This window comes from Carya illinoinensis, chromosome 3, assembly GCF_018687715.1.
Source record: "Carya illinoinensis cultivar Pawnee chromosome 3, C.illinoinensisPawnee_v1, whole genome shotgun sequence".
NCBI classification, from domain to species: Eukaryota; Viridiplantae; Streptophyta; class Magnoliopsida; order Fagales; family Juglandaceae; genus Carya; species Carya illinoinensis.
The window spans coordinates 16,275,933-16,301,175 of record NC_056754.1 but is presented as its reverse complement, the minus strand read 5'-3'; the positions used below and the strand labels follow the sequence as shown (position 1 = coordinate 16,301,175).

At 36.1% G+C, this 25,243-nt stretch overlaps 2 protein-coding genes, 1 long non-coding RNA gene and 1 pseudogene across 3 annotated transcripts; 1 reads left to right on the top strand and 3 right to left on the bottom strand.

Moving 5' to 3' along the window:
* The first annotated feature begins 1,323 nt into the window (after positions 1-1,323).
* On the top strand, positions 1,324-2,851 carry LOC122303485. The gene is made up of 3 exons (XR_006240747.1): positions 1,324-1,608; positions 1,753-1,793; positions 2,524-2,851. It is a non-coding gene; the product is annotated as an uncharacterized LOC122303485 (long non-coding RNA).
* A 1,178-nt stretch (positions 2,852-4,029) lies between these two features.
* Positions 4,030-8,603, bottom strand: LOC122303484 (protein FAR1-RELATED SEQUENCE 5-like). The gene is made up of 4 exons (XM_043115283.1): positions 8,310-8,603; positions 6,428-6,524; positions 6,208-6,330; positions 4,030-6,123 (listed from the first exon to the last, which is right to left on the bottom strand). Exons 2-4 carry the CDS (start codon positions 6,488-6,490, stop codon positions 4,390-4,392), a joined length of 1,920 nt encoding a protein of 639 aa, XP_042971217.1. The 5' UTR covers positions 6,491-6,524; positions 8,310-8,603; the 3' UTR covers positions 4,030-4,389.
* Positions 8,604-13,407: 4,804 nt separating this feature from the next.
* LOC122303483 lies at positions 13,408-16,590 on the bottom strand (annotated as a pseudogene).
* Positions 16,591-17,277: 687 nt separating this feature from the next.
* Positions 17,278-22,453, bottom strand: LOC122304560 (monooxygenase 2-like). Its single transcript, XM_043116822.1, has 4 exons — positions 22,347-22,453; positions 18,542-18,701; positions 18,174-18,402; positions 17,278-17,928 (listed from the first exon to the last, which is right to left on the bottom strand). Exons 1-4 carry the CDS (start codon positions 22,451-22,453, stop codon positions 17,351-17,353), a joined length of 1,074 nt encoding a protein of 357 aa, XP_042972756.1. The 3' UTR covers positions 17,278-17,350.
* Positions 22,454-25,243: the final 2,790 nt, after the last annotated feature.

Here is a 25,243-nt window from a genome sequence, read left to right as displayed (position 1 = left end):
ATTGATCCCAAAAAATTTAAAAACTGCTTGAAATCTTTCACAAATATGAAAATTCTCTTCTAACCTCATTTGAAATTCTTGAGTTTTCTTAAAAGTATGAAAAAACAGTTTCTATATTTTCTTTATAAAGTCTATAATTTTTGCATCAAAATATAAAAATATGCATACATACATTAAAAAAATTAAAAATGTACCTCCAAAAATATAAAAACAGTTTCTAAGTTCATTTAATTTGCAATTAAATTCAGAGATCTATGTATTAAATGTGGTTGAAAATGTACTGATTTTCTCGGAGATGGTCCATTGAGATAAAGTATATTAATTAGACGGATAGAGAGTCCCCCCCGTACCTACAAAAAATCCCTAAAAATCCCTCTCCACAACTCTAGACTGTCCAATCCCACGTTATATGTTATCACCATTTTTGACTTTTAAGGCGCACATTAAAATATGAAAAAGTCTACTTACAACCGTCCTAGGTAACCCCGCGTAACCGGATCCTACATGGCACGTTTTAAAACGGTGTCGTCACGGTTTTAATTCAATATTCAAACTTGCCTCGTTTCCGTGTTACAGCCTTTCGAAAACTCTCTCTACTTTCCCTTCCCTCCATCCCTCTCGAGACCCGACCAAGACTCTCTCTTCCCTCCATCCCCTGTGAGATCCTCCCCTCTTCCCCATTCCCATTGTCTTCCCCAGGAAGCCAGAAGTAGCCTTTCATCCCAGTCGAAAATCATTCCCAGTTGAAGAAAGAACCCACAAACCCACGTTTCAGCTTCGTACCGAAGAACCACTGACGCACAAACCCACGAACAAGCCTCGAACCCAAGAGCCAGAAACCCGATTTCAACCCACAAATCGACAAACTAGAGCCACGAAATCCCGTTCTGAAATCCCAGATCTGAAATCCCGCTTTCCCACAGAGCACCGATTAAAATAACCCTAACCCTAACCTCAAAAAATCGGGTTAGTTTTCTCCTTTTTATGTCTTTTCGTTTTGGTTTCCAACATTTCCCACTCTCAGATCTGGAATCAACTCGAGCACGCCTGCATTTCGTCTGGTAAATGATCTCAAACCCCTTTGTTCAGTATGGTCGTTTACGTTTACGAACATGTGTCACTATCCACATATACTAGTAGATTCGTAATGCAATTGAGTGGATTTATAGACTTCTTCCATTTTTTTTGGTCTTCTAGGTTCTTCTTCTTCTGCTTCTTCTGATTCTTCTCTCTCTCTCTCTCTCTCTCTCTCTCTCTCTCTCTCTCTCTCTCTCTCTCTCTCTCTCTCTCTCTCTCCAGTTTGGTCCTGATTTAATGCTTATTTTGTGATTTTTTTTGGGTCTTCTTCCCCTCTGGATTACTAAAGAAAACAAGAAATTTCTTTTTTTTTTTCTTTGAAATCTGGAAGCGCGTGAACTTGGAGGTCAATGTTTGGTGGGTATTGGGTTAATTGCACAAATAAATGCTGGGTTGGTCACATATTTGAGCACTTTTGAGCTTCTGGGTGGGCGTGTGTCGAAGGGAATTTGATAATGGAGCATGTGATTGCTGGGAAGTTTAAGCTGGGGGGAAAGATTAGGAGTGGGTCCTTTGGGGAGCTCTATCTAGGTATTTCAATTCAATGCTTTTCCATTATTATTGTTTTTATTTTATTTTATTTTTTCATTGTTATTTGATGACTATTTTATTTTGCCGTTCTGTTTCAAAATTCTAACCCTTTTTTTTTTTTTTTTCCTTTCCTTGTGGTGGTAGCCATTAATGTACAAACTGGAGAGGAGGTGGCTATTAAGCTGGTATGTGATATATGTTATTGGATAGGAGTATTGGATCATGATGCTTGGTTGGGATTATTTGCTTGTTTAGTTTTAGCAATGACATTTAAGGTGACAGTGATTTTCAATAATTAATTATGTTTAATAATTTACTTTTTTGTATGTCAGATTTTTCTTTTTGATTGTGTATCAGCGGGTGATGATTTTGTTTTCCTGCCTTGATTCCTTATATTGATTTTTTTAATTTTTTTTATGGGTAGTAGACAATTAGAACATGTATGACTTGCATTATATCTTGATTATTATTTTTAATTTTCTTTATGACAACAGAATTAGGAAACTAAATGTGTAATGGTCAATAGACTTATAAAAAAAAGTAATGGTCAATAGAGAGGTGGTTCTTTCTTGGGTACGACAAATAAATAACAGAGCAAAAGAAAAACCGGATCACTTTTAACTCATGTTGAAATAAAGTGGGTTGGTACTATAGATCATGGACTCCTAAATAATCTGTGTTGAGTAAGCATTTGCCCCAATGATATCATAAACAGAAAAATGCTGGCATTAAAACCGTGAACCCCCCAAACCCCTAGCTTAAGGATGCACTTTATTTTGGTTTGTTTCACTTAATTTTCAGGATATCCTTGTCCTTAGTTTTTTTTATTTTTGATTTTGTAAAACTTTTGTTGAGAGAGCTTACATGTTATCCTTTTTGTTGTCCTTGTGCTGATTGAATATCCCAAAATTTTAGGAAATTGTGAAGACCAAGCATCAATAACCTGTTACGGAAGGAGAAAGATCTCAAGAAGATGGTCGAGCTTCTTGAAAAGAGTGAGATTGATCTTCGTAAGATAGTGGATCAGCTCGAGAAGGAGTTGGGGCGTCACGCACAAGAAACTGAAATAAGGCGTTTATAACGAATGTATTGGGGTTTTGCATTAGTAGTATTATGTTTTTGTATTGGATTTTGGCTCTTGTATTGAACTCCAGACTTGATGTATGAATTTTTGTACATCCTTAATCGTGTTTTGTTAGATTTCATGGAATATTGTGATGGGAATGTTGCAGTTTTGATAGAATTGCTTGATTTTTATTGTGTTTTGTAGGCAAGTGTAAAAATGATGTTTCACATTCCTCAATGTCACTGTCTTTATTTCTAACCAAATATGTCTTTTGAAAGTTTGATGCAAATAATCTAAAAACTTAATAAATTTTTCCTGCAAGTTTATTGTTTATTTTGCTTTGAAGGGCCTGAATTCAGAGATTAATTTCATCCTGTTTTATCGGATGGGCAAGCTGTGATGAGATTGAATTGTGCCAGGACATTTGGTTTATTTTTCTTTCAGATGCTCACTTTTAATGGCCAGAGAGTGGCCAAAAAATGCGCTCACTTGGGTTATGATCCTAATGGCCAGAGTGGGAGAAAAATGCACATAACCATTACATCCTGGATAGTCACATACATCAAAGCCAAGTAATTCCCCATGTAATCATTTTACAGTGTCCTGGAGCGGTTTCTTCACACTATATGAACCTTAAGACATTAATTTTAAGACTGCTATAATTCTACATACATCAGAATACAGGTCATATACATAGCCATAATTCTTGAAAGTTTTTATCCATATTTTGATCCTCAAAACAGCTTGTAACTCCCAGCTGAACAAGGCTTTGGAAATACAAGTCCCCAAAACTGCTTGTAACTCCCAGAATGATAGCATCGGTTTCCATAATTCCTGTCAAGCCAAAGCCAAATTAGACTGTTGTTCCAAGTGATACAAATATTTTCGACAAATTGAATATTTCCAAAACTTTTAATTATTTCCAGTTCAATTCTCCTCCAATCAATAGCATACATATATACCTATATGGAACTTGGAAGGGCCATTACTTGGAAAATACTATCAGATCCAGATTGAACATTTAGATATATCTCCTTACAAGTAATAGTCACATACCTCAAGTACGTACCTTTTTCATGGAACTTACAATATTATAGTTTAAATTATATTTTTGTTCCAGATCATACAATATTCACTTTTTCCAGCTTGCCAAACATAGAGCCTGGTCATTCAAAATGCACTTTTGAGGCCGAATTGCGATTTAAACATAAAAATATATTTATTTCTAATCAGGTCTGCTAAGCATAGCAACAAACCCCACGAGGTGGTATTGTCACTGGATGGCCAACCGATCGATTCTTATCATTGACCAATAAAGCAAATGAACAAACAAGCTGGTCACTTTATGTCTCATACTCAAAATTTAAAATAAATGGAGTCCTAGGCAATTATGATTATGCCCTCTCTTCTCTGCAAGGATTTTTCCAAAAAGGTAAATTCTTTGAACGGATTCTCCTAACATTGCCCTCAATGCCTAATATTCAGACTATTGTATTATAAATCAAAATAATACCCACACGCGCACAGAAAATAAATGTTTAAATAAATAAACCTGAAAAATCCAATAACACACAACAAGAAGCCAGAAGACTCAGCTTCCATTAGTCCACACAAGCAAATGTCCTTCCTCCATCGATCCAAAATGTACCTATGTGGCAAAGATTTAATCCCATTACATTTGAACACTGCGAAGATGTGCCGACACACTATTCCCCTCATTTCAAATAAACCACAAGAACACTTGGCAACTGTATCTTCCTCACTAAAGTCCACAGAATTGGGTCCAAGTCGATAATGCCAGTAAGTTGGTGCTGAACTTCCCTGAATTTAGCATTTGTGTACAAATCTTGATATCTCTTTTCAATTGGAGATCTAGAGATGCAAGGAATTGTGACATTAAATGAGTGGAAGTCCGCCATATTTTCGTTCTCAATTTTCTTTTTCAAGGCGTTATCAAACTGATCGACAAATTCTTTCAAGTTTGTCTTAGCATGAACATAACCGTCAAAAAAGGCATTCATGCTCTCGGTTCGCTGTGTAGTACTCATTCCAGCCCAAAAGACCTCTTTCAAGAATGCCGGTACCCAATGCTCACGCTCTGTGTATAAACTCTGCAACCATACATTCTCATGCAAGTTGTATGTGGTAATCAACTCATCCCAACATTTCTCAAACTCTTCCCGACTTTGGGTGTCATACACACATTTCATCAGTGCAGTTTTCATTCCAGTTTTGTATGAACCATAGCAACCAAGCTTTTCGAGAACTTTTTTTAGAATATGCCACAGGCAAAATCTATGTCGACTTTCTGGAAAGACAATTGCAATTGCATTTTTCATCGCTCTGTCTTGATCAGTGATAATAGCCTTTGGTGCTATACCATCCATACACTGTAGCCAGGTCTGGAATAACCACACGAAGGTCTCAGTATCCTCACTGGAAATTAAGCCTGCTCCTAACAAAATTGATTGCCCATGGTGGTTTACACCAACAAATGGTGCAAAGGGCATCCCATATCGGTTCGTCAGGTATGTGGTATCAAATGTGACCACATCACCAAAATATTGGTAGGCTGCTCTACTACGGGGGTCTGCCCAGAATACATTCTTTAACCTCCCGTCATCATTCATATCCATCAATGCAAAAAATCCCGAATTTTTGTACTGCATCCGTAAAAAATAGTCTCGAAGCGCTCCAGCACCACCTGCGCCCAGTCGTAGATGTCGTGCTTTATCGATGTAATTACGGCAATCCTTTTCTAAAAATGGGAGGTTCTCAAATCCACCCGCGCCAACAACAAGAGATCCGAAACTTTTATTCATTCGAATGCCAGCCAGGTCATTTGTATCTAGGACTCTTTTTACGGATTCACTCACTTCTCTATTACATCGAAAGAAGCGGGCTTTTTTTGGACTAAGGCTGTGGTTATGAATATTATGAACTGTAGTCAGCCGAAATTTTCCATCAGCAGCTTTTAAGGTATTAATCTTTACCTTGCATTCTGTCTTTCCTGTCGGACGTGGGTTGGCGACATTCAAAATCCTATTCCGTGCCTTCCCACCACGGGCACAGGCAAGTGTGACATATCTAACAGTCTCATCATCTCCCCTCTCACTCCTTTTTGTCATCACCCCAAACCCGCATTTCTTACCATATTCTTTATAATAACTCATTAAATCTTCTAGGCAATTAAACTCCATTCCCGACTTTGGCTCATCATCACCATCCATTCTCACATTCTCAGATGTTCCAGCACTGCCTATAGGGGTTTCTTGTGCATCTGGTCTATCCGCCTTACTTTCTTCAACTCTAGATGATGTACATGGCGACTCAGTTCCCCCACCATCGGGTCTATTATCCTCTGTACCAACAAATCTGCTTGTAATGGAGCTAGTATTGATGAGAGATATCGGGCCTTCCAAGCCATGTTGAAATTGGGAACTAGCAATCTGGCAAAAAGAAAAAAAAAATGCAATTAAACTCTTGGAAAAGACCAATATATTAAAATAAAACAGAAAACATTACATCACCACTTGTAGGTTCGTTGGATATTGGTTGGCAGCGGGATATGGCAGAAAAGCCGGTGACCACATAGGCACTGGTCCATAATAACCGTGCGCCAAAGTTGGGATTTTTGGACAAGTTGATGGTATGTCCTAAAATGTTATTGGATAAGTTATTGATGTATTTTGAAAATAAATATCAACTAATCTCAAATATAATTTTATTGATATATTAAATAAAATAACATACCGCAGATGGAATATTTGAGCTAGATGGTCTTAGCATGGATGGCTGTTCTTTTCCTTTTTCCATGCTGAGAGGGAGACAACTAGTACAATGGATCGAACTGCACCAAAATAAATGTTTAATATGTTAGTTTCTCAAAGACATTTTCATAAATGCATGCATGGAGAACAAGATCATGACATGAATGTTAGGATTATATATAGAGCATTTTCATATGATATATAAGCAAGAAGAGGAATCTATACACGTAAACTAAAGATTATAGACATGAATTACTCGGGTAAATATGGTAAAGCAATTCTTGACTTGGGAAAGGTAATGAAAATAAAAAATAGACCACAAATTCATGAGCTTTTGAAATAAGCTAATTTTTTGTCTATGGTTCATGAGTAGGAAGCACTAATACAAATACTGAATACACAATTAGTATCAATTCTCTAAAATTTAAGATATTATACAATAAGGGTTCTCTAATGTATTGAGATATAAGTAAATATTTTATAAATATAATATTATTAGCCTTACTTCAACAGAAAAATCAAAAGGCTAGAAGGCATAAAATGTGTCAAAATAATAAAATTAACTAAGAAGCTATTAATGAGTTATTATTAACTAAGAAGCTATTAATGAGAGAGAGAGAGAGAGAGAGAGAGAGAGAGAGAGAGAGAGAGAGAGAGAGAGAGAGAGAGAGAGAGAGAGAGAGAGAGAGAGAGAGCAAACAAGTATCCTGCTGTATCCAAGGTCATTATCCCATCAGATACATACTGGATATGGATACAGCAACTATTGAAGTATAAATACTTCCTATGTCGGGGAAAATTTTTCCAAGAACACAACAGAAATAGTAGCAACATCACCAACATAAAAATTAGTGGCTGCAATGTCGATTACCATAACAACTGAACTAACAACTCTCTTTCTTTCCCCTTTCACTTTCTCTCTTGCTGTCATTTTGGGTTACCATAAAAGCTTCCTATTGGGTTTACCAAATGCTCTCTCTTTCTCTTAAATTGCAACCACAGAATGATGGGTCAGGGTTTACTTGTACGTGTGATAACACTATCTTACCAAGCTATTTCATCTTGAATTCTGTTAATCCTAATCACGTCAACTAATGTATCGTATTTTAACTAATTTTTCAGTTGAAGTAATTGATTTAAGTAGTTTTATCTATTAGAACAGTTCATAGTTGTATTGAAAACAAAAACAAATACTGAAAACTGCTGGAAATAAAGAAGCACACATGTTAATTAGCACATTCCACAGAAAAAAATGAAAATAAAAGAAAAATATTCTTGTATAGCCTGTTCTCTTTATCAGCATTTTGAGACAATTAGCAAGATTTCATTTTGATAACAGCATAAAAGCCAATACGAAAAATAGTCACTTCTTTTTTTCCAAAATAAATTTCTTTTTTTGTTTTTTTTCAAAACAAATTGGATAAAGAGGCGAAGACCATCTTTTGAAATTCTTTAATTCTTATTCCAACAAAACTCTTCATTTCCTGTCCTTTCACTTTGGCATTTTAATGACAAGATTCACAACATCTTGTCTATTGTTTTTATCATTCTTTCCTCTTCTTTTAAAAAAATTAGTTTTTTTATTTAGGTACAATGCTTTAGAAGCAATTTTGGGTGTTCCATTTAGCCAATCTCACGTAATTTTTTTTGTGTGTCGTTCGATCATAAAATGTGGGAACCCACTGCTAGTTGGCCAGAAATGTTGTATCTCTTCAAGTTTTTTTTATCAAATTTTAATTATTTAAGTGGGATAATAGTGCAGATTTCAAGCTCTGATTTTTACCAACTAGAACAACAGAAAATCAAGTCCAAAAGAAGAGAAAAAAAAAAAATTAATCAAACTGTGACAGTGAAAGTGAGTGAACCTTGGAGATCTGAAAATCTGAAAAAAAAAATCTGCTTCCAACCCACGTCGACGACAATAGCTCAACTCTGGAATGCGTGATGAATGGCGAGCACAACAACCCACGACTGCGACCACAAACGGGAGAGAATCAAGCTTGCAAAAATGGGTTTAGGTGTTGGGTAAGAATGTAGCGCCAGAGCTTTTGTTCCATTTCCCTCCACTTTTACGTTTTATTTCAATTTGGCTTTTTTTTTTTATTTTTTTTATTTTATTTTAAATCAACTGACGTGGAAATGCCATATCAGCCGGTTTCGCATCGGTTTCAAAACTGCGGTTGTGTATAGAAGTTCTCTTTTAACTCATGTATTATTATTATACCGACTTATAAATAAAATTTTTCTGTTACATATCACCGACAAGATGGGCAATCCATGTGTTTGGTAGGGGAGGAGTAATCTGAGATGCAAGAGTCAAGAGAGATACTGATTGGTGGTTTCTCCTTAATATGGCCAAAATTAGAGTTTCTGGTCTGACGGAGACAACCGGAGTGTGCCCAATGCCCACGAGGCTATGAGAGACAAAAGTTCCAAAATGCATGGACAGAGTGTGCGTTAATGGAGTTTTCATGCCCCTGAGTTTTGTTCAGTATAATTGAATTTGCCTATCAATATATATATTAATATTATTGTTTTTATATTTAAAATTTAAATTGACATTATTTTTATTAAAATTTAACTTTTTAACTAATCAAATTAAATAAATATACGTATTAATGTACAGAATCACTTATAACTAATTTTTTTCATAACTTTAAAGAATACCAATTCATGACATGTCATATTATATATAATTTTTCACTTAAATAATGGATTTATATAGCTATTTAATATCTCACGTGACCAATAATGACAAAATTCAGGATCCAAAGTAACATTTATTTTTTCGAAGTCTTTGGAGTTATTTAATTACACGAAATTTTGCGTTTAAAAATAAGGAGATAAAGGGGAATTAGAATTTTAAGATCATAGGTATATAAATTGAGTTTTATAATATTTATTGAGTATTGAATATAATTAAAAAAATTCACATAACAAATAAATATATTGATAATATCTCTTATATTTTAAAGTCTCGTTTGGTTATATAATTCAGATGAATATATTAATAAAAAATAATATTTATGAGAAAATAAAAAAATATTATAAATAAATTTATATATCAAAATATATTTTAAAGTTGTTGGCCTAAATTACTCTATAATTCCAAAAAATAAAATTTCTCTTTTAAAATATATTATTCAAATTATGACTTATCTATTTTTTTATATATATGAAATTTGAAGTTTTTTATTTTAATTATAAATTAAAATAATTTTAATTATTGTAATAGTAATTATATGTATTAAAAGTGTTGTAGATTTTTCTTTACAATTCATTATGTATTCAAATATTTGGGCCTTAATTATGTATTAAAATAAAGCAAATTATTTTTTATAATATATAATGGGGATGCGTTGCCTGTTAATTTTTAAAAATAAAAAAATTTTGTTACGTATAAGTAAAGTTATATATTAATTTATATATTAATATTATTTTTTTATATTTAAAATTTAAATCAATATTATTTTTAATAAAATTTATTTTTAATTAATCACTTTAAATTAATAAATATATTAATGTATAGTTATATTTATAATTAGATTTTTCTAAGACAAAATGGGTTTGGCGATGGCTCACGTCGTAAACTGATGAAAATATGTGCGAAAAAAGAAGAAAAAAGAAAAAAAAGACTATGGGCAGTGAGAAAGGGTGCTTTTTACTGTAGGAGGAGACTTTTACTGTTTAGGTGTCAGGTATAACAGAATCATTAAAAACTTTACAGGTAAGATGGAGAAAATAGAAATAAAAATAAGAGATAATAATAATAGTCTTACCTTTAGGTGATCTCATCTTCACAATTTAGTTATTAAAAAAATTAAGAAAATTAATAAAAAAAAATGTATTATAATTTTTAAAAGAAAATGTTACTTAGTCTTATTATTATGGCTGTTCAAAATTACCATTCAAGTATTTTATTGATTTTTATTTTTATTTTTATTTAGTGATTAAAAAGTAATTATTAATAAATTTGTATATATATTTTTAAGATTTTTCCTTAATGGTTAAAAATGTTAAAAAAATATTTAAAATCAAATAATAAGAAATAATTTTACCAATTGTAAATTCATCAATTATAAAATAATCTTATTACCTTAGTTGTAAATCATTTGTTAATTAGTTGGAAGAGACTGTTCACCATAAGAGACGCTCTTTCTTCCATATGGAAACGGTGAGAGTATCTAAACTGGCGATATAAATTGGGCCTAAATCTTAGGATGTTGACTCGGATCTGGGGAGTCTCTCCCCTTTTGTTTTTGCACCAATATCGGTTCTGTTTTAGATAAAATTTAGAATAGAATTAGGATGCATTAATTTTATATTTTTTAAATTGATTGTCGGTTATTCTCTTAAATTAGTATTTCGATTTTACAGGTTTTATTATAATATATAATGTTATAGTGATAATATATTTTAGTATATTATAATATATATTATAATTATATTATAGATTATAGTGATATATTATAATATATAATATAGTGATATATAGTGATATAGTATTAATATAACTATTAATATAATAAATAAAATGATATAAAATTTTAAAATTTAATATTATATTAATTAGTAATTTATTATATAATATAAAACTATTTTATATATAATTATATATTATATATAAAAATTATATACAATAGAGAAAATTAAAAAAAGACTGATTTGACATATTTTAAGAAAAATAAAACTGATATTAGACTGAACCAAACTCGAGACCGAACAAATTCCACTCGTTTGGTCTAATCCGATCCGATTTACCAATTCACCTAATTTTTTTTTACACCTATAATCAACATGAGTATCTTCATGAGTTTAATTTGCTCAGTGGACGACAAACACATTAAACTCTCTTTTCCTCATTGACTTGCTAAGATGGATTATTGGTTCTTACTTGAGATTTGCAGTATTTATGTTCCATTAGGCAGTCAAATGGAAACCACTAAAGTAGTAGCACAGTTGATAAATGTTAGGAGATCGTTCTTCTCTCTCCTGTGTGGGGTCATAAGTTTGTAAAATTTGTGAGCTAAAGTTTTGGAGGCGTTTGCATTCTATATCTTGGTGGAACCGTGGAATTGCGTTGACGGATTGTTCTTCGGAGTAGCTATGAGCCGAATATGCCCAAGTGAGTGGGGCCCTTATGGTTACGCCGAAAAGCAGTCATATGGAAAATCAACCACTTTTTGAGAATTACATTGTCACGCAAAGATTACAATATGCCATATACTACTTCAAGCTGGGGGTTTTTGACATAGGAAGCAGATGCACTAAATTTCAACAACACGTACCAAAGTTACTCTTGAATAATCTCCAAATCCAAATCCAAACATGAAACAGCTCTGGGATTAGACATAAAAACGGAAAGAATAAACTTTATACATGTAGCACATTGATGCTTAGGTTCGCTACAAATGCATCACACCAAAACACATTAAAATATAGCTGCCCAATTCACAAGCTTTTGTAAAGTAGGGAGAATATTGCAGAAAAGACGAGAGGCCGAGAGACAATTCTAGAGACAACTTATACAAGAAAAAAAGGAGGGGTGGCAGCGGTGATATCGTACTCAGAATCGAAGGGAATACAGAATCAGATTCACTTGAGGTTGGATTCTTAGCTAGTCAATCTTACTATGATTATTCTCCAATGTACTGTTTGATGAGACAGGACAGCTTTCCACAATCATAATGCACAGCATCAAGTACGGGAGTGTAAAGAAGCCTATAATATATGACATCCCTAAATAATTTCATCAGACATCAGCCATCAGCCATCAGCCATCCAGACCCATCTTGTTGCACCCACCCTGACAGAAACGAGCTCGTGATCAAGTGAGCAGCTCGCCACCTCGTCTCCCCTTGAGCATTGAATTCATCAAATCATCAATGAAAAGTATAAATTTTATATAAATTTAAAATTTTTTTATCTATAATTTCACATTAAATTAATTATTAGATTTATCAAAATAATAATATAATATTAATTTTTTAATAATAATTTTTTTTTCATATTTTATAATTAAATATTGTATATGTACATTAATAATTTAATTTGATATTTAAATTATTGATTTCCAACTAATTTTTTTCCTCAATCTACTTACCAACAAATACATTTTACCAACCATTCTTTTACATCCACACACACTCAATTATATATATATATATATATATATATATGCTTGTTTAATAAACACTTCCAGCCACAAATCATATAAAAGATTTCCATTGATAATAATGGAACAGATGAAGATACAGATGAGGATAAGATGGAACAATCCATGAGTGCTGCATTTGTGGCTGCTGCCCACACGATGAAGCTGGCAGAAAATGGAGGAAGAAAACAGAAAGAAGGGAAAAGTGCTGAAAACGGAAAAGAGAGAGATGAAATAAAATAAACCGGTTGTGTATTAAAATTATAATAAAATATAAGGATGAAGGTGTAATAGTAATCCTTCAAATTTGAAGGAAATGTAAGAATTATTGTAACTCAAAACTTGAGATAAAAGCCTTTACTAAATCCAATGCAGGTCAGTTTCATTTATATTCATCAAATTTTGAAGATGCATTGGCTTCTAATGCCAGTTAGCACCAACATTGAACTTATCAAATTTATTTTTAAAATTTAATAAAAAATATAAATTTTTCTTAAATTCAAAACTTTTATATCTATAATTTCACATTAGATTAATCAAAATAATAATATAATATTATTTTTTTAATAATAATATTTTTAATTTTTTTTTTCATATTTTGTATTTATACTAACCACATGGACATTAATCGTATAATTTAGTACTTAAATAATTGATTTCTAACTAATTTAGAATAAATAAAATAAAATTAAACCATTGCCTATTAAAATTAGAATAAAATATTAGTTTGAAAGCGGAATAGTAGACCTTCAAATTTGAAGGAAGAGCAACAAATATTGTAACTCAAAACTTCCAAAATACCCATTTGATGAATCCAATATAGGTTCATTTTAAATAAATTCATTAAAATTTAAAGATGTATTGACTTTTGATGAAGCCAATACAGTGTCCTTAGAATATCTTTTCAAGGCTCCGGCCACCTGATCTCCTGCCAGAATTCCTTTGCTACGGATAATCAAGTCCCTAAAATGTCTGCCTAAAACTACTGCATCTTCCAATGCTGCACAACCACCTTGTGCTAGGTCTGGTGTCGTAGGATGCATGGCATTACCTGCCACTGAAACCTTCCATTTGCTTAAGTTTCCGAATATGATGTTCCCATGGAAACCTAAACACCAGCGGAGCCCATGTCAGTGTAGAAAGATCTGAGTGCTGTTCGATTCTCAAGTACACTGGAGGAAAGTCCTTGGCAATGTTATCACTGACTTCTCTTTTAATCAACTCAGGGTTTTGTGCCAAGTCTTCACCTGGAATGATAAATGATTTTGCTTTTAGTAACAGGCTAGTGTTGGTCGGCAAGTAATGATATATACACACAACCCCACTACCTATTTTGACATGGTCAATCCAATTGAGGTGGTCCAGATCAGCATCACTTTCTTTTGAAACTGTAAAATATTTGAGAGTTGGGTCTGGCATTCTATGGCTTATTAACATGAGTAGAGGTGAGTTTAGATTCGAATTCTAGCTAGTAGGTTTATTTTGCTTAGAAATGGGCTTAAAGGTGGGTAAGCCTGCTTGACCTGATTATCCTACAGTCTCCATTAAGAAAAAAGTCACACTTTCCAGAACCACATTGGTTCATAGTTGTTTCATAGGCATGACATTTAACTGTCGTAAATTCTTTAATCTTTACTCAACAAATTTTTTAGAAAAGAAATAAACAAAAAGAACTGGTATGGCAGGGTAGCTCGAATTCAAGTCCCATCAGGGCAGTTGATTCCATTCTTAATTAAGTAGGCTACGTTACTTAAAAAAGAAGAAAGGTTCAGGTAATACCCCCAACAACACGAGTTCAAAATGGAATGAAAACTCGAAAACCTCAGATAAGGTAAGTTGCAAAATCAGAATAAGAGGTTAAAAAGATCAACCTTTGGAGGTGAATTTGTAGGTGATAAGCCAGTAGAACTCCTTATCATTGAGAGGAAGAAACCAGCTCTTTCACCATTAGTCACAAACTGTTGGAATTCAAGGTTCAGCCCATGGACCCACACACTGACCATCGGCCAGAATTGATTGGCGCTGTGAGTCCTAACCACTGCCACCATTGAGTGCACCCCATCACACCCTACAAGAGCCTATGATATTGAGAGCACCCCATCGAAACAGGTCAGATACAACTTTTTCAATGTATATATACAAAATAGAAATGCCATGCCGAGAAGTGCGCTTCAACAAGAGCTATATATTTCTTTCATTCCTGTGTAATGTACCTTTGCTTTGATGCTAGCTACATCAGCTAAATGAATGATGGCAAGGGATGAGCCGTTTTGTGCTTGGTTTCCAATGGACTTGAGCTTGGAAGAGAAACGGATGTTGTCAACCGGTAATTCTTCTGCCAGAGCTTCCAGTAAGGCTTTACGATGTATTACTCTAAATACATGTCCATCCCTGCATCACCACGGAAGGTGAAGTTTGATAGATTAAATGGCAGTGAACGGAAAATTAATTAAGAACAAAAGAAAAGTTAATGATCCTATTTTGGGCTCATACCTAGTGAAATTTGGAAAGAGGGAACCGAAAGAAAAACAAATGAAAACTAAAGGCGTCGCGAAAACATAAAGGACGGTTCAACCGTTCAAGAATCATACCCTTCCGATTTGGCGAAGGAGAACTTTTGAATAGCTCCCGTATCAACATTTGTAATGCTTTCCCTATTATTAAAGAAAAAAAAACAGAGACCTTCTTAAGAAGTTGATAGTATGTTGTTTTTATCCATACAAGACCTGTTGACTAAGGTTTAGTCATTAATAAAAAAGAACAGATAAACAGAGGTTAATGAGATCTATGCATGCTAAGACAACCATTATTAAATCTATCTTTCTATTGTTTTAAATTTTTGAGACAAGTAGTAATTTCATATATTATAAGAGTAGAAGTTATGAATTCGAATCTTAATTATAATTAAAAATTTCACATATTAGACTTTTTCATTGAGAGAGAGTTTGACTCTCTTATTATGGATTTGTAAGCATGCCTTTTCTTTTCTAACTTGTCTTTCTATATTCATGGTCGGGTTAATTTCGTACTTTTATTAGGCATAATGATTAGATATATACGCAAACTGTGCACCAATGAATGAGTATTGATTACCTAATCAATAATTTCTTTGTAACATGCCATATTGACTTGGGCCTGTTTCTCTTATTTCCTTTTTAATCAGATACCTCTACCACAACATACCAGCAATAATAATTCCATCATTTGCAACAAAAGCAGTAGCAGTAATAATGTCACAGATGTTGGGATCGATGTCAAAACACTCCAAATAAAGTTCAGCAATCAAATCAGACAAATCAAAACATGAAAATGTCTAAAATGGAAAAGGGTTGAAAGTGGTCCAACATTACTTGATGCAAGGGGCATAAGTAGCGGTAAGCTTGTGAGCTATGCCGAGGGCATCCAGGGCGAGCCACGCATTTTTGTAGAGACCCAAGGCCGTGCCTGTAGCTCTTAATCCTTCCGATTTCTCTAACACCAAGGCTCGAACTCCTACTCTTTTCAAGGCTACTGCCGTTGCTAAACCTGCTATCCCTGCTCCCACTATCACCACATCTTCTTCTTCCATCTCTGTGATGTTCTGTTCTCTCCCTCAAGCATGTGTGTTTGTGTGTGTATATATATATATATGGGCTGATGGGAGTTCGATCTGGGTATTCCATGTGTAAGTTTTTTATAGTCGTAGACTCATAGCCGCCTGCACTCGCAAAGTAAATTCAAAAGAGTTGGAGAAATTTATTGTTATCGTCTCCATAAAGCGTACCTGCACTGGTAGAATGGAGCATTTATGGTGTCTTTATGGACAGCCAAAGATTCTCACAGGGCGAATATTGGAGCATTCTTTGGTGTCGTCAGTCAGATTTTAAGGTTCTCTCCGGATTTGCATACGAAGTTCGACAGGTTTGTAAGCTTTGTTAAATAGGGTGCTTGTTAAGATGTAAAATCTGACTGTTATTGATTTACTGTCATTGATTTACTGTAGCAAAACCCTATTGTCATTGATTTACTGTTATTATACCGAATAAGTGATTTTGACTCGTTATTTATTAAAAGGAAATTTTTTTTTTATCATCCTCACACTTCACACACCACACTTATTTTAATTTTTTTTTTCATTTTTTTTATAATAAATGTGTAGTGTGTATATGATAAATAGAATAATTTAATTAGTTTAATAAGAATAAAATGAAATAAAAAATAAAAAAAATAAAAAATATTATTTTAATATATAAAGTGTGTGGTGTGGGATGATGTGTAGCATTTCTCAAATTAAAGGAAAAAAACGTAGAGATGCCAAAATGCCTTATTTGTCACGTAACGACTAATATTAATGCGATAATTAGACCAAAATTATCATCATCGTAATAGGAAAATGATTTGTATAGTCTTATATTATATCGTACACTCATTTTAAAAAAAAGTAGATAAATTTAAAATTCAAATGAAATTTTTTTTTTTTTTAATAGCTCTACTTTTTTAGATGGAAGTACGCGAGCTTATACACCCTAGGACTAGATCTAGTAATACTCCTTATAATTAAACACCTTATAATGGTTTACAAGAATCGTTTGAATACCAATCCAACTGTTTTATTTTACAATCTTTTGAGAGACTCAGCAGCATGTCAACGTGTACATAACACATGCCTACCCCACCAACTAAAATAGCAAAGCAATTCAGGAACAAAAGGGGATATTTATATGAAGGATCAAAGGGGATACCGACTCAAATTCACTAGAGCTGGGATTCTGTCTACTCAATCTTACTTCGGTTCTCCAATTCAAGACTGTTTGATGAAACACAGGGCAGCTCACCACAATCATACTGTATAAAATTAAATATTCTCGTGAAGAGAAGCCTAAAGAAAATCACATCCCTCAAGAATTTCATCCACCATCCAGATCCATCTTGTTGTACCCACCCTGATAGATACGAGCCCGTGATCAAGGTAGCGGCACGCCAGCTCCTCTCCTTGGTATATCTTTCCAAGGCTCCAGCCAACGGATCTCCAGCAACAAGTCTTTTGTTTTGGATAATTAAGTTTCCAATGTGTCTGCCTAAAACAACGGCATCTTCCAATGCAGCGCAACCACCTTGTCCGAGTTCTGGTGTCATAGGATGCATGGCATCACCTGCGACTGTAACATTCCCTTTGCTCAAGTTTCCGAATATCAAGTCCCATGGAAACCTAAACATCAGTGGAGCCCATGTAAGAGTAGAGAGATCTGAATGCTGTACAACCCTTAAGTACAATGGGGGAAAATCCTTGGCAAGATTGTCAGTAACTTCTCTTTTTATCATCTCGGGGTCATGTGCGATGTGATCTTCTCCTGGAATGAAAAAAGATTTCCACATCTTTAAGCAACATATCCCAAGTGAGAAATCTTGATGTGGTCCATCGGGATCACTTTTTGTAATTTACAAGTGTTAAAGAGCTATAAATCTTGCTGCAATAATAAAAAATAATGGTATCCAAGACGTATAGGCTTCTTTTGCTTAAAAGTTGCAGTAGCCTACTTGAGTTATACATACATACATACATACAACATACATATGGTAGGAAACAAAGGCAAACCTTTTGAGGAAAATTTGCAGACGAGAAACCAGTAGATCTCGTTATCATTGAGAGGAGCGACAGCAGCCCTTTTGCCGATTGTTACAAATTGTTGTATTTCATGGTTCAATCCATGGCCATCGGGAAATATGGCCAATCCACGCACTGCCCATCGGCCGGAGTTGACTGGCGCAGCGAGTCCTAACCAACGTGCCACAAACGAGTGTACCCCATCACACCCTATAAGAGCCTGCCATATTCAGAATGGAAAAACGAAGTTTTCACATCAAAGCATTTCAAATAAGATGTACAATAGAAATAGGAATATTGTATATAATGAGAAGTGGGTTAGCTTCAACATGAGCCTATTACATTTCATTCCTATGTACCTTTGCTTTGATGCTAGCTCCATCGTCCATATGAATGATAGCAAAGGATGAGCCTTCTTGTGTTTGGTTTTCAATGGACTTGAGCTTAGAAGAGAAACGGATGGAGTCAATTGGCACTTCTTCTGCCAGAGCTTCCAGTAAGGCTTTACGATGTACTACTCTAAATGTGACGCCCCCAAAATCCTCACGCCCGAACACGGGGAAATCGAGACGTCCGGATGATGACATCACGGGTCACCACCCTAACGACGGGTGCCAAGTGTGTGCAAAGACAACATATGTGCACAAAGAAATACGCAGCGGATAAGCAAGTCAATAAATAAGTACCAGAATTTTTCTTGTTTAATACAAAGCTATTTCAAAACGTACATAAATAAAATATTACAGAACACGCATATAATAAAATATCAAATACAAAGCATAACTTCAGCAACTCGGCGGAGCCGCATCCTCGGGCTCAGCCTCCTCCTCGAACTCTGCACCAAAAGCTACGGAACCAAAAATGGTACCGCAGGTAAGTAAAACCCAAACACCACCAGATAAAAACACATAGAACTCAAACAACATGGATGCAAGAAAAACCAATGCACATGCCCCGCAAAATCACATTTTTGCACGCACGCCAAAAACCCATTGGCCCAATAAAAACATATTCTTAAAAACCACGCCTCGCCATTATCCCAGATAATGGCCCAAACCACCATTTTCCCAGAAAATGGATCAAAGCCTCAAAACCAAAACTCGCCATTTTCCCAGAAAATGGCCCGCATCCGAAAACCATAAAAACAAACCGGTTATGCATGCACCATGATCTCCCCTAGGGATCATCCGCACACCCTGGCTCCGTGCCACACCGTGGCTCCGTGCCACACCGCAGGTAATGACTACGCATGTGACACCTAAACGAGCGATGCCCAGACTCGCGCTCCGCGCGTACCTGGCCAGGCCATCCTCTAGCCCTCGCCAGCGAAGGGCCACGGAGTCGGTGAGTAGAGCGATGCCCAGACTCGCGCCCTGCGCGTACCTGGCCGGGCCATCCTCTAGCCCCGCTCCCGTCGTCGCCCAGCGACAACTCAGGGGACGTCACTCAGTATTATCCACTCTCGAATGACCAGAGGAGCTCCACCGAGATAATAACCCATCCCGGCTTGGGCTCGTGAGACACACGCACCCGAAAATCCAATCACGCCAGCAAAACAGGGTTTCTCAATTAAAATAAAATACACGTGCATGCACCATGCAAATGCAATTATCAATGCACCAAACAAACAACCAACCATAAAACAATAAATCAAGCAACTCCGTCCTCCATCCACCCGACCCCCGAACTCCTCGGACTCAGTCCGGAATCAACCAACCAGCAGATTAATTAATTGAAAGAGCAATATATATTTAAATCTGAAAATAGGGTTTGAAAAATACTTACAACGCTATATGGCAATTTTAGGAAACACGCGGCGTTGCAAACGGCGGCGAAAAAGTAACGTCACAGTGAAAATTCACTGTAGCCGTGGGTTGGGAAAAACCCACTTTTGAACGGGGACAAACCAGGGCTTGGGATTGATAGGGAATGGTCTAGGGATGGTTGTGAAGCTATTGGAAGTGGTGGTTGGCCGTGGGTGGCGGCGGAATCGCCGGAAAGAGGCCGGATTTCCCAAAAAGGAAAGCTAGCTCGTGGGAGCTGTTCCGGTGGTCGTTGGAGGCCGGAAATGGGTGGGTTAGGACGGCAAGGGACCGGTGATGAAGTGGTGAAGAAATGGTGGCCGGAGGTGGAGCGACGGCGGCGGATCGGAGCAAAATCCGTGCAGCCTTTGGAGAGCTTTTCCGGCCAAACGGCCGGCCGGATGGGGGTGGAAATCGGTGGGGAGGTGCGCCGGAGGGAGACGAACCAAACGGCACCGGCGGTGAGCCGCACGGTGGCCGGACGGCGGTAGATCGGGGTGAAAGGCGTTCCGGCGTGAGGGAGAGAGAAGAGAGAGAGAGACCGGGGGGGCTCGAGCGGGAGAGGAGAGAGGGAAAAAGAAAGAAAGAAAAAATCCGTGCAGCCTTTGGAGAGCTTTTCCGGCCAAACGGCCGGCCAGATGGGGGTGGAAATCGGTGGGGAGGTGCGCCGGAGGGAGACGAACCGAACGGCACCGGCGGTGAGCCGCACGGTGGCCGGACGGCGGTAGATCGGGGTGAAAGGCGTTCCGGCGTGAGGGAGAGAGAAGAGAGAGAGAGACCGGGGGGGCTCGAGCGAGAGAGGAGAGAGGGAAAAAGAAAGAAAGAAAAAAAGAAAAAGAAAGGAAAAAGAAAGAAGGAAAAAAAAGAGAAAAAGGAAAAAGAAAAGGGAAAAGAAAAAGAGATGTAGGGAAAAAGATGAGGTCTGATCCTCATTCCGGGAAACAAAACTAAACCGCCAAAAAGAGATTAAAACTCACAAAACAACTAAAAGAAATAAAACACAACATCAATTAAATTAAAAACCAATTTTTAAAACGCAAATAAATTAAAATAAATTAACTAAAATATTAATTAAAATAAAAACAACTATTTCAGCGAAAATACACTCAAAAGCGGGTCATCACACTAAATCCATGTTGATGCCTGCATCACCACAGACTGTACGTTCAGTATAAAGAAAAAGCCTGCTAAGGTTGGGGATGTGAGAAGATGGATCTAAATGAAAAAGAAAACAACAAAATCATGTGTTGAAATATCATTAAAGTAGGGGTGTCAAGTCGTGTTAACGGATCGTGTTCGTATCGTGTCAAATCGTGTTAACGGGTCATATAGGTCAACCCTAACCCGACCCGTTAAGCTTATCGTGTCAAAATTTCAAACTCTAACACGACCCATTAATATAACGGGTCGTGTCGTGTCAACCCGTTTTGACCCATTAATAAATATTACGAAATATGTTTTTTTTATAAGTAAACAAATAAATTAAGAAAATATTACGAAATATGTTAATACGACACAATACAACTTATTTTAAATTATTTATATAAATGGGTTAAATAGGCCTGAAATTAACTTTTTTAACCTGATTAAATTTAGCATAATTTTATATAAATGTTAAAATTATAATATCTATAAAAATTATAAAACTAATTATAAGTCCAAAACTACAATCCAAATAATAAAAATATCGAAATTGAAATTCTAATAATTTTATTTTTAGATATAAGGGTATAATTGTAACTTTAACTTTCTTAACGTGTCATAACGGGTCAAAACGGGTTAACCCGTTATCAACCCGTTAAGTAATCGTGTCTTAACGAGTCAACCCGTTTTGACCCGAACTCATTAAGGCTAAACCCTAACCCGCTATTATCGTGTCGTGTTCGTGTTGGGTTAACGGGTCGTGTGATATATTGCCACCCCTACATTAAAGATAGGGTTCAAGTAGCATACTTGAAAGAATTGGCCGGGAAATGGTACTCTTGAATTGCTCCAGTATCAAGATTTGTTATCTTCGTCCTATACAATAAAAAAGAGTGGAAAATTGAAAAGTGGATATATATGAACACAAACTGTACGTGCATGTGTCTCTTCATTCAGAGCATCCTTGAAACCTTTCATTATTTCCATTCTAGCATGCCAGATCGAAAGAATCCCCCAAAATTCCATACTTCCACTGAACAATTTACTAAAAGTTCCGAACGAAATAAAATTGAAAAAAAAATGTTTGAAATGGAAAGAAAAAAATTGAAGGTTGTCCAACATTACTTAGTGGCGGGGGTATAAGTAGCGGTGAGCTTGGAGGCTACGCCGAGGGCATCAAGGGCAAGCCAAGCATTTGGGGCAAGATTCAAGGACGTGCCTGTTGCTCTTAACCCTCTGGATTTCTCTAACACCAACGCTCCAACCCTTACTCTCTTCAAAGCTACCGCTGTTGCCAAACCCGCTATTAGGGGTGAAAACTGACATATCGGTTTCGGTTTTGGACAAAAACCGAGACCGAACCGATGGGGTGAAACTAATGAAAATCTCGACCGAAACCGGCCGGAGAAGGGGGAGGAAACCATCGTCCTCGGTCTCGGCGTAACTCCGGTCGGTTCGTCGGCGTCGTCGGTGGCTGTGTGCGCCGTGAGAGAGAGCGAGAGACCACGGTGACTGCGTGGCTGGCGAGAGAGAGAGATACGAAGAAGAAGAAGAAGAAGACGAAGGGAGAGAGAAAGAGAGAGAGAGAGAGGAGCGGTGGCTGGTGAGAGAGAGAGATACGAAGAAGAAGAAGACGAAGGGAAGAGAGAAAGAGAGAGAGAGAGAGGAGCGGCGGCTGGTGAGAGAGAGAGATACGAAGAAGAAGAAGAAGAAGATGAAGGGAAGAGGAACGGCGCTGTGTTAACCCTAGAGTTAAAACGACGCCGTTCGTTTAAATTTTTTTTCCAATACTAAGCCATAAAACGACGTCGTTTCACTTCAGTTTTAAGTGAAACGGCGCCGTTTAGATAAGTATATTTTTTAAAAAAATATAAATATAAATAGTCGGCCGGTTCAGCGGTTTTTAGGAAGGTGAACCGCTGCCGAACCGACCGACATCGGTTTTACATAAATAGCACCGACGGCCGACCGGTTCCCTGCCGGTTTCGGCCGGTTCCGTGCGGTGGCGGTCGGTTGGCGTCGGTGGCGGTCGCCGGCGTCGGTTCCTGTACAGCCCTACCCGCTATACCTCCTCCCACTATCACCACATCATGCTCTTCCATCTTTCTCTGTCTCTGTTTCTCTGTGAATTATGCACATAGACTTGGATGTCTGGATGCTGTTCTATATATATATAGATATATATCTGGACGTGATATCATAGCCACAAATAAATAAAAAACTGGTTTTGTTTTTCGTGAAACTTGTGTCTGAATTTCTTTTCTATTTGATCTTTGTTATTGACTTTTCTTGATCTGTATACGTCAGCGATCACTTTAGCAGTGACATTTTGAGTAGCACAACGATGAAAATCAAAAAATTGTGTACGGGAAACGAAAATGCATTGTAGATATTTTGAATTCTAATTATTTGAAGTGAAACATTTTTTTATCTGTTTGAATAATGTGTTGAATCATGATAAAGTTAAATAATAAATATTGGTTTAAGGATTGTTTGGATAGTAAGATAATAAGAGATAATTTTAGATAAAAATTATAAAATATTGTTGTAATATTATTTTTTAATATTATTATTATTTTAAAATTTTAAAAAATTTAATTAAGATTTGAAAAAGTTAAATTGTTTATTATATTATGTATAAAAATTTAAAAAAATTATAATGATGAGATAAAATGAGATAATTTCTGAATCTAAACCGTTCTTTAATAAAACTTGAACGATATAAATATTTAAGTGAGCTTTGGGTCCAAAAGAATTTTAAGAAATATTATTCCACAAATACCAACTTATATATAGAAATGAAAATTCAAGATTGGATATACCCAATCGAGTGCACAAGCAAATTAAGCAATTATATATATAAAAATGATACTCAAAATATTCTTTTATTTTTATTAATTATTTGGTCAAACACGAAACTGTCGAATGCTCAATTTGATGCCAAATTGAACTCGTAGTCCGTAGAAACCTGTGGAAAGGCTGCTAAGAATAATTGGTATTTACATTTCTTCGAACTCTAAAACAGGGCTGAGCATCGACGAATCGGAGGCCGTTATTGGAGCCATCCGACTCCGACTCCGATTTTATTGGAGGCCGAATCTGGCCTCCGACGGTGTTAGACTTCGCTTCGACTCTGCCTCCGACTTGTCGGAGCGAAGTCGGAGTTGGGCGACGCGTTGATGGCGTCGGACTTGGCTGGCTGCGATGGCACCGTGCGATGACTGATGACCTAGGTCTACCTTCTTTGCCGATTTGGGAAGTTGGGAACTGGGTATGGGACTGGCCGACTGGAAGTGGGGAGTGGGAACTCAGGACGTCGGCCTGTTGCGTACGATTCAAATGCGAGGTGAGGGACCAAGGTTCCCGGTTCTAATTTCTGAAGAGTGAGAGAGAGAATCGATTCGGCGCAGGGGGAGGGGAGGGAAGAAGGGAAGAAGGCTTCGGTGAAGGTTGAGATGACTCAGATGAGAGGAAATGGCACTGAGGAAGAAAAGTGATTCAATGACAGCGAAGGGGGAGGGAATCCGAGGGGGGGGGGGGTGAAAACCCTAATGGGTTGCACAGAAACGGCGCCGTTTGGGGTTATTTTAACTCCAAACGGCACCGTTTGTGGGGGTGAGGGGAAGTGAAAACCCATTAGGGTTGCATAGAAACGGCACCGTTTGGGGTTATTTTAACCCCAAATGGCGCCGCTTGTGGGGGGGGGGGGGTGAAGTGAAAACCCATTAAAAATAAAAATATATTAATAAGTTAGTAAAAATAAATTAATAAGTTAGTAAAAATATATTTAATAAGTTAGTAAAAATATATTTAAGTTAGTAAAAATATATACTATTATATATATTATATATTAGTAATACACTAATACTAATACTAATACTATTAGTCTATTAATATATAGTAAATTAGTAATATTTATTAATTTATATACTCTAGTCTAATAACTAGATAGTTATCATAGTCTAGATGTAATAACTAGTAACTAATAATATCTAATAACATTAGTTAGACTAGTACTAATAGATAATAACTTAAAGATACTAATTTAATATACATATAACTAATATATACTATTAAATATATTATATATTAGTAATACACTAATACTAATACTAT

Coding starts and splice junctions, on each gene's coding strand:
- LOC122304560 (XM_043116822.1), bottom strand. CDS start 22,453: ATGTCAGTTTTCACCCCTAATAGCGGGTTTGGCAACAGCGGTAGCTTT. Junction 18,702..22,346: donor CAGAGGGTTAAGAGCAACAG/GCACGTCCTTGA, acceptor CGTCACATTTAG/AGTAGTACATCGTAAAGCCT. Junction 17,929..18,173: donor CTGCAAATTTTCCTCAAAAG/GTTTGCCTTTGT, acceptor TTTTCATTCCAG/GAGAAGATCACATCGCACAT.
- LOC122303484 (XM_043115283.1), bottom strand. CDS start 6,490: ATGGAAAAAGGAAAAGAACAGCCATCCATGCTAAGACCATCTAGCTCA. Junction 6,331..6,427: donor GCTCAAATATTCCATCTGCG/GTATGTTATTTT, acceptor ATAACATTTTAG/GACATACCATCAACTTGTCC. Junction 6,124..6,207: donor AATATCCAACGAACCTACAA/GTGGTGATGTAA, acceptor TCTTTTTGCCAG/ATTGCTAGTTCCCAATTTCA.